At 40.2% G+C, this 10,027-nt stretch overlaps 1 protein-coding gene across 1 annotated transcript in view; it reads left to right on the forward strand.

Moving 5' to 3' along the window:
* Positions 1-7,062, forward strand: part of LOC306882048 (sine oculis-binding protein homolog A) — a gene marked incomplete at its 3' end in the record, with an annotated part of 29,466 nt that extends 22,404 nt beyond the window's left edge. The window contains exons 7-8 of the mRNA XM_079436481.1: positions 852-935; positions 5,008-7,062. Of these exons, the coding sequence (XP_079292607.1) occupies positions 852-935; positions 5,008-7,062 (2,139 nt within the window). The remainder of the gene's footprint in view (positions 1-851; positions 936-5,007) is intronic.
* Positions 7,063-10,027: the final 2,965 nt, after the last annotated feature.

Here is a 10,027-nt window from a genome sequence, read left to right on the forward strand (position 1 = left end):
CAGGTTCGGTGAGTTTTGTGTGTGCATGTGGCTTCATCTGTGATTGTGTGTATGAAAGAGGCTTCACAGTGTAAATGAATGGCGTGTGTGGTCATTTCTTAGAGCACCGTCATGCCTCAAGTCATTAGGACTGCGGATATGCCATTTGTGTGAGTGTTAGAGAGTATGCAGCCTCATTAGTGCTATATGTAAATGAGTTGGCTCAAGTCCAGAGGGGTCACAGACACTACACAATATAAAGACCGAAGATGGCAAAAGTGTGTGTGTGCACAGACTGATGTTCTTCAGTGTTTTTGTGAGTGGACATTCAGTGGCATTCAGGTACTCAGAGATAGAATAAACCATTGAGAACATGAAGGATACTCTATAAAACTCTTTGTTTTCTTTTAATTATTTCAGTGCTATTTTATGATATTTCATTTATTTTAGTGTTGAATGTTTCAGCTATGGTTTCTCCCCGAATTTTCTAGAATATTTCTATTATTTCTAATATTTTCTATTTTTTCGGAGATATTTCAAGTTGGTTTTTTTTGTTTTTTTAAGAATCTGATATAATTGAAAACTGTTCTTGTTTCAGTCTACCATACTAATATATAACCTTGGATTACAGAATTTGAATTTAGACAGACACATTCACACACACACACACACACACACACACACACACACACACACACACAGAATGTCTCTTTTTTTCTATATGTCTATTCAGGTCAGCACATGTTGTTTTTTATTCTCTCACTCCATTTCCTAATTCACATCATTCCTTCTTTCTTTTCTACATCTGTTATGTGTGTGTTTATTTTCAGTTTTGGCCATGCATAAAAAGGGACATTATGTTTTTCCTTTAGGCCAGAGAGGAGGAGGGCGTTCCACACCACAGCTTGTCCAAAGACACACCCAGACTTGTCCTCAAGACAAACAGCGATGTGCTTGTAAGATATAAACCATTTAACACCCCAAATTAGAGATGTAGAAACAGCAAATGCATATTGATTAAGATGATTTAGATTTTAGAAAGATTGTGTGATTGTGGCCATGTCTTAATTCTGAAATATGGTTTTGACAAGACATTTGTCTTGTTTGTTCTAAAATATTCCTTATGAAAATTAACCATGGTTTTACTACAAATAAAACCAAAAACCATGGTAACTGTAGTTAAAACTATGGTAACCACAAATTAACCATGGTTTTGCTATACTAACCATAGTTTAACTATTTCACAAATGGTTTTACAAATAGTAATCTATATGTAAAAAAAAAAAAAAAAACGTGATTACTAGACATTTACAATAATAAAACCATGGTTAATCTTTTGTAAGGGATGTTTTGGCATTTATTTTTTTTATTATGACATTATTATTATTATTATTATTAGGGATGCACTAATAATAAAATCCTGGCCAATACCAAAAAACAATAATTACTTTCATGTTATGACTGATAAACAATTAATGGTTGATATTAAAATTCCATAAATTAAAAATAAAATCATAAAAAACAAAAATCTGTCATTTTAAATGCTACAAATGAATATAAGTTTCACAACATAATATATAATATATTCCATTACAGTATGAAAATTTGACATTAATTTTAAGGTTTGTATTTGGCAGTGTTATTTAATGATGTTTATAAAGATTAACAATAATATTGATACCTATAAAATCTCTAATATTGTCCATTAGTTGAGGTCAAATCACACACCTGCACTGTTTACTCAAGACTAGATCCTGAGGTGTTCTGCTTATCTACTTTATTAGACGTAGAAACAGTTTGTTATTTCTTTCTAACATTCCATATTTCATGTTTTTGTTTATACATTGTCAATCTGCATTGAATGTTATTGTTATTGTCCACATGAATGGACAAGTGGGGTATGTGCATGTGTGAGTAGGTGTGTGTCTGTGTATAAAATCAGCATATGGCTGGTTGAGAACAGACACATTCTGGGGTCAGAGGGTGTGCGTGATGGGAAAAGAAAAGCATTAGCACAGAAACTTCCTCTCTAGCGTTGAGTTGGCAGCCGTACGTTAGCAGGTAATTACAGTAAAAGAGAGTACAGCTACTCGCAGCATGGTCACGGACATCGGCTTAACGGCCACAGCAGAAGTAAATGACAGTAATTACCTCTCAACCATGTTAGAGAGAGAGAGCAAAGCAAAATAAGGGTTAGTGAAAGATTAGGAGAAAGAGAGAGACAGTGGAGAGAAGCGAGCGAGAGAGAAAAGAAGTCCATTAGGGTAATGTGCAGTAAAATTTCTCTTAGAGAGCCATGACTCGTTAAGTGGTCTCCATCTGTCTCGCTTTTTAAACTCAGAAAATATGAAAATCATTTATAATTGAGAATATCCAGGCACGCCTCGAGCTGGTTTGTGCATGTTAACTGGCATGGTTAGAGCTCCCACATTTGAAACAGAGCGAAGCCTTCATTAGAAAATCACATTGATTCATGAATGAGTGGTGTCTGTCAGCCTTGTTTTCCTCTGCATCATACTGCGGCAGCCAGCTTCTTTCATATCAAATCACTTTAAGTAATGCGCTAAAAATTGGATTACTGACTCAAAATCAGATGTACATTTGTATGTAGATTCTCTAATGAATCATATTCATTTGATCTCTTTTGATTTGTTCTATATGGATACTTTCATTAAACAATATTTTACTATAAAAATATCTAAACATCCTTAAAACAAGACAAATTTAGTTGAGAAGCAAAAAATTATATAATAAGACTTTCTTCAGAGAATATATATTGAGGTTACCCCACTTGTTTTAAACATACACCTCATTATAAAATAGCATAAAATTGTTGTGCATACAGCAAGAAACACTATGGGGTAAGAAGAAAACAATTATTTAAGGTATATTCTCTGAAAACAAGTCTTATTTTATGCAGCTATCTAATGTAAATTTATCTTGTTTTAAGTATGTTTATTTTTACTGGAAAATAAGGTTACACAAGGTGATAAAAAAAACTACTTTACGTCTTGGAAGTAGACTTGTGTTACTATGCTATGTGAGTATGTATGTAAGCGTGCCTACTTCCAGCGAGCCTCCCTCTCTCTCTCTCTCTCTCTCTCTCTCTCTCTCTCTTTATCCGTGTGATGAATGTCCATCATTGACAGTAGTGGCATATGATAAATGCCTTCATTATCTTCAGTGGAACTCTGGCTTTGGCAGTCAATTCACTAGTCTTAAGAGAAATCTCTGTCTCTGCAGTCTGCTCAGGCAGGCCTGAGGCAAATCATATTCTGATTTGGATTCAAAAGCGGTATTGGCATTGGCATTATAATCAAAGTTTTAAATTGCCAGTGCATTAGTAAACAGTACATACATTTGGACATAACACATATGAACAGAAGCATGCATAGGGTTTTGTAGCTATTGGATTTCTACTGTGTTCAGCTTGTGTGTAGTTATAGCATAGCATAGTTAGAGAGTGTTTTTCTACTTCATTTTGGGGCAAATTCAAGAATGTAGCACATTACCATGTAATATTTTAGTGTGAAACATGCCTGCTTTCTGTTATACATACATACATGTTATACCACAAGCTATAGCACTCAGAACCGATTCACAGGAATTTGGGTGTGTTTGCACCATTACTTAATTTGCATAAACCTTTAGTAAATTGGCAGCTACAAAAACTGAAACAGTGCATGCAAATGAATAACGCAATTCATTCTTTGTGAATTCCTCATTCTGTGTGCGGTTAGTTGTGTTGCCTGGTCTGTCTTTGTCTACCTGTCTGTCTTTATGACAAGCCAATGTTTGCAAATCTCTTTCTATGTACTCTACTCACCAGGCCTGAGGCAAATTTTCGGCTCTCAACTACTTTGACTGACCTCCTCTATGGAGAGTGACAGTCTTATAAACTCCAAGACAGTTTTGTTGAGTGGTTGGACAGACAAAACTATCCTGGCAGAAAGAGTGTCAGAGAAAAGGAGTAAGACAGAGGCAGTGTTCAATCATTTAGTAGTATTTCTTTCTTATAGGATAGTTATGTCGATGTTCACCTTTCTATGGTTTGGCCTGTCTATCCCCCCCCCCTGTTAAGTTATTCTTTGTGTTAGCAGTACACATCATATTCTTTAATTACCCAGAATTCCCCAGTTCTGTCTTACTCTCACATGCACATGCAACCCACATTTTCTGTCTCGCAGGTTTAAGCCCCTCATTCCTGTCTGTCTCAGTCTGTTGACATTGTCTTTCTCCATTAGTGTCACCTGCAGTGCCACAGATACACACTCACGTACGCACACTCAAAATCCACATGCATAATTGCCCCTTGAAGGGAAAACCTTTTAGTTGTGGCTGTCAGAGTTTGACCCTGCAGCTTGCCTTGGGCAGCTGACTCCTGACATCTTGTAATGAGTGTGTCTGTGTGTGTGAGGATGCATGTGTCAAAAACACAGAAAGCCACTGTTTTAGGACAAATTAGAGAACAATAAGCAGAGAAATACATAATAAATACCCCTTTTAGCAATATATATAATTTTATTGTTACATATTTGTATATTTATTATTAACATATATATTTATTTTAAATATTTAAATGCATTATACATACAATATTTAATATATATATATATATATATATATATATATATATATATATATATATATATATTTATATATATTTTTTTTTTATTTATTTATTATACAATACTTTATTTCTGTGTTCTGAGAGAAATTATCATCTTGATTTGATTTGAATATTTCATGACATAAACCAAATTTTTCTTCAGACTTGGTTTGTTACATATATATAATGCCTATTCTGTAAAACCCTAATCTTACATAGATCTGACACTTCAGAGAACACACACACTCGCTTCACACACTGTGTCATCAGACTCTCTAAGTAATAAAGAAGGACAGCTATGCTCTTTTAATGATGTCTTAGTCCACAGAGAGTGTTTAGATTAGTATGCTTTAATATAGACATTGTGAAGTATTATTCTCTAGTTTATGTTGTTCATTTTGCTGTTGTTCATGTTACAGGTCTGCGATTGGTGCAAACACATCCGCCACACTAAGGAATACCTGGATTTTGGAGCGGGTGAAAGACGGCTCCAGTTCTGCAGTGCAAAGTGTCTGAACCAGTATAAGATGGACATATTCTATAAAGAGACTCAGGCTGCACTGCCAGGGGGTTTATGTAACCCTCCTCTCCCCACGAGTGATACAAAATCAGAGAGCGTAGCGGGTGTACAGCTCCTTACACCCGAGTCCTGGAGCGCACCTCTAAACGAGCTCCGCAGTCGCAAGGCACCTTCACCAGGGGGTGCCACCACTGTAGCCGGACCTTCTGGATCCACCTCAGGGTCACCATCTGAAACCGGAACTGTGTGTTCCTCCTCGTCCTCGTCATCCTCGTCATCATCATCTACGAAAATCCCCACACCTCGGCCGCACGAAAGTCCCGCGTTACCACCACCTATAGCAGGTTTACATCCAGCTCTGGGTGTGCCGCCCGGCAGCCCGCCGATGGTGATGACACCCCGTGGCCCAGTTCCTCTCCCTCTCTTTATGGAGCACCAGATGATGCAGCAGATTCGCCCTTCGTTCCTACGTCCCCCAGGCCCCATCAGCCCTCATTCCAATCCCATGATTCCTGGCATTGGGCCACCACCTCCTCCTCGGATTTTGGGTCCTCCATCAAGTCCTATGCACCGCCCGCTCCTTTCCCCCCACATGCACCCATCCTCCACCACAACCCTTCATGGGAACCCTCCGGGTATGATGCCCCCTCATCCTGGTGGCCACAACTGGGGGGAAAGACATGTCTTTCCTTTCCCCCCAGTTAACATGATGCCAGCTGGACCCTTCCCAGTTCCGCCCATTATGAATATTGGCATACCTTCTCTGGCCCCCCTAGTGCCACCACCAACATTGTTAGTGCCCTATCCAGTGATTGTGCCATTACCGGTCCCCATACCCATTCCAGTGCCCATACCATTCAGTCCGCAGGCTTCTGGTGACCGACCAGGAAATGACGGAATGCTTCCGAGTGCTGCGAGTGAGCGGAATGATTCAAAAGCACCGCCACCATTTTCTCAAAGCACCTCCAGAGGGGAGGGGAGGGACTTTCAGCGAGCCCCTCCCACCTCAGATACACTTTCCCCAGGATTTTCCAAACAGATGGAGCAGGGCAGGGCAAACGTGGCGGAGCTGATGGTTAAAACAGAGAACTCTGGTAACGGAAGCTCTGGACACTCCCACAAAGACACACCAGCAGATGGAGTCATTGATTTAACAACCAGTCGTCGTTCCCGGCAACAGCTAGTTATCCAGAGGGCTGTAACCTGTGTGCAGGTAAAAGCAGAGCCCGGGTTAAGCCCACCACCTGCAGTTTTGGGTGAAACTGAGGTGGATGGGTCGGCCGGTACTAACACAGGTACAACAGAAGATAACCATAGAGACGGTAATGCTGAAAGCCCATTGGCTTGCGTGGCTCTGCCTTGTGCCGACCCGTCCTACTGTAGCGGCACGTCGCCACTTTCTCAGCCAATCACATGCAGTACCACCACTGTTCCTAGCAACACCACCACAGCTAAATCTGAGCCTGGCTCTGCTATGCCCTGCAATGTGATTGTTAATGGGAGCTGTAATGTGCCTCCAGCAGAGAGTTCGACCAGAACACCTCCGTTAGAGCAGCGCCCTCTAGTGGACCCCTGCCGCAGGACTGCCGCTGTGTGCGATGAGCCTGCGGGGGCCGATCTAGAAGGAGAGGACCTGAAAGAGAACAGCTGCTTAGCAACAGAAAGAGACTCAACAGGTAAGAGAAGCTCAAATGACCAGTCTGCCATTACCGCAGTAACAGGGGAGGACAAACCTCAGAGCCCTGAAGATGCCCCATCTGGTGAGGACCATGCCTACGCCCTTCCCCTAATGCCCAAACCTGGCTGTGTCATTCAGCCCGTGCCCAAACCTGCTGACAAAACCGCTGCCATTTTACCCTGTGGCTTGACAGCCCCATTGACAGGAACTGTTCCAATTGAAATGGAGCCGCCGCTGAAGAGAAGGTGTCTGCGTATCCGCAATCAGAACAAGTGAAATAGAGGACAGGTGAGAATCAGATTTTTTTCCATTTCCTCAGTAGTCTTATGATTTATTGTATGTCTGCCTTCACTCTTAAACCCTATTCGGACGGGATTAGTTTTATATGGAGAGGTGGGGTAAAGTAATTATTACCAGAGCTTCTCACTCAGTTATTTTAGTCCCGTCTGAATGCGCCATCTCAGTAATCATTACAGACAATGTCAGTAAAGATTACGGCGACTTTAACCTTCTGTAAAAAGGTCCGAAATTAGCTCAATTACCTCAGGTAATACTAATCCCGTGCGAATAGACTAGCTGTAAAAATATACGTAAATATTCCGTCATTTCCTGTCATTTTCCGCGGTCTTTCAAATATGGAGGCGCTTGAAGAAGCTTTCAGTTGCGTTCTAGGCAGAGGGACAAGCCAGTGGCAAACCTCAATTCTTTTCAACATAAAACGATGCAGGATTAGTAAAACAATACCAGCTACGCTAATCTTCCTCTCTCTCTGACAGTGAGTTCATATCACACACAGCAGTTCTACATAGTCGCGCCTCCTGCCAATCACTCAGCGCATCACTCATCTTGTCTAAACCACCTCAAGCATTTTTACTGTTACAGAACGATGAAGAGCACTTACATTCAGGGAGTAACATAAAACGCACGTGACAACAGGCAGGTGATGGCGGTGCGTAAATCGAGTTGCCCCTCCCACTTCTGATAGTTTTACTGAGATTTCTAATCCCGTGCGAATCGGCCATTAATATTACAGACGTCATGTGGCAAAATTACATTACCCCATCTACTCCTGTAAAACTAATCCCGTCCGAATAGGGCTTTAGATTGCTTTTGCTAGAGCGCTATAATGCAGTAAATTTTTGTTTTTTGTTTTTTTTGGGAAGATTTTTAATATAGAAATAGTTCACACAAAAATTAAAATAATTTTCATTTACACACCCCCAGGTTGCACCAAATCTGTATTTCTTCTGTGAAACACAAAAAGTGAATTTTGAGAAATGTATTTTGTCTCTCTTTTCTATACAATTATATGTTGAACTAGAGCTTTCTAACTTCAAAAGGAAGTAAAAGCACCATAAAAGTATTATAAAAGTTCATATAAGTCTATATAACTCACTAATATATCATACATACACTGCCGTTAAAATTAATGGTGTTAAGATTTTTGGTAAAACAAAAACGCTGATGCTCACCAATGTTGTATTTAGAGTATTTGACCAAAAAATACAGTAATATTGTGAAATATTATTACAATTTAAAACAACTGTATTCTATTTGAATATATCTTAACATTTAATTCATTCCTGTGATGTCAATGCTGAATTTTCACTGTTACAGTTTTCATCTTCAGAATCCTTTATGATCCTTCAGCAATCAGATATAATTTTGTCATTTTGAAGCTTGACAGCCTCAGTCCCCATTGACATGAGGGGGGATATATGTTGACATATTGACAAAACTTTGATTCTAGGGTGAACTATCCCTTTTAAACTCTGAAAACTCTTAAATGTATCCCAGAATTGATCTTTTAGTCGTATAAATCATTCAAACAGATAAAAAAAGACCAACAAGGCTGTATGTGACAATTTACCCATTACTCTTTTTTTCTCTTCTTTCTCTCTCTCTTTTATTTTCCACACCTCTCTCATAGAAATCACCATCTCACCAAAGGGATAAAGAGGACTGCACTGCAGCAGAGACCGCCAGCTGTTCACAGACTTCATCCACAATCCAGCCAATCAAGATGTCAACCTTGTTTTCTCCAGTTTTCCAAACACGCACATACACGTTACGACATAATATGCACACAGATCATCCGGATTGGACAGCAGTCTGCTCCGTCTCCACCCCTTTTGGCTAAACAAATACTGACACAAAGTGTTAATCTGGGAAGTAGATCGGACGTGATGTTTGACCTTCAACTGCGATACCTTCAGGCAAAATCTCTTCTCAGTCTACTTGTTGATAAAAGAGATATTTCTCATCCTCTCCACTCAACCCCTCCATCCATGGCTTGTTGAGAGGACTTTCCCCCTGCTGGTTGGAGGCGGCACTGCAGTGTACATATACAGTTTTCCAAAAAGGCGGAGCTTAAACCAAACACAATAGATCTGCCAGGCTGCCAATCAAACACGCTCATGAATAACTATAATTTGGAACAGGGCCAGTCAAATCCTGCCACAGATGGATAGACCAGTTTTCTGCTTTGTGTGTGCATTCAAAGAAGCTCGGTTTAATCTGTCTGTACGTTTGGAGTCGGATGCTTGATTCAATAGCTTCAGTCAGAAAGACTAATACAAATGCAGAGTTGCTCTAAAACTCTGAAAACTCTCTCCCCCTCACTTCCTCTGACTATGTGTATCAGTATCTGCAACACCAGCAAAACACTCTGTACTCTTTCTTAACCTCTTTCCTTTCTCTCCTTTCTGAGGGAGAGGTGTTCTGGAAACGGACACCAAAAAAAGACAGGAAGAGGGAAACATACACACACTCTGGAGGGAGTACAAAAACAGAAGGATGGAGTGAACTTTCATTTCGTCCCTGGGAAGAAGCTGGAAGCTCATCCATCATTGAAGAAGAAAACTAGAAGATAAGTAGTCTGCGCTACTGGAGAACAGTGTTTGTGGATGGTTTGCTGGTTTATTGTGCAATGAAAATTCATTCACTCACTGATTTGATTGAGGATTACAGGGTACAGACCTCACCAAGCATTTTGGAGAACTGTTAAAATGGCTGCTAGCTTTGCGGCCATTGGCATGGAGACTGTCCCACCCAGTCTGTTCAATCACATGCGCTCATTGCCACGCCGCACGGCTCAGCAAAAAGTCGGTCTAACACTGCTGGTGGGTTGTGTACACACTGTCCTGATGTATCAGATGGCTTAGAAGGAAATCAGTGTCCACAGGGGCATTTGGGTTGGAATTCTCATTATTTATATCAGTATCCATCTTATTACAGTGCT

The sequence above is a fragment of the Barbus barbus genome, assembly GCF_936440315.1.
Source record: "Barbus barbus genome assembly, chromosome: 16".
Lineage (NCBI taxonomy): Eukaryota > Metazoa > Chordata > Actinopteri > Cypriniformes > Cyprinidae > Barbus > Barbus barbus.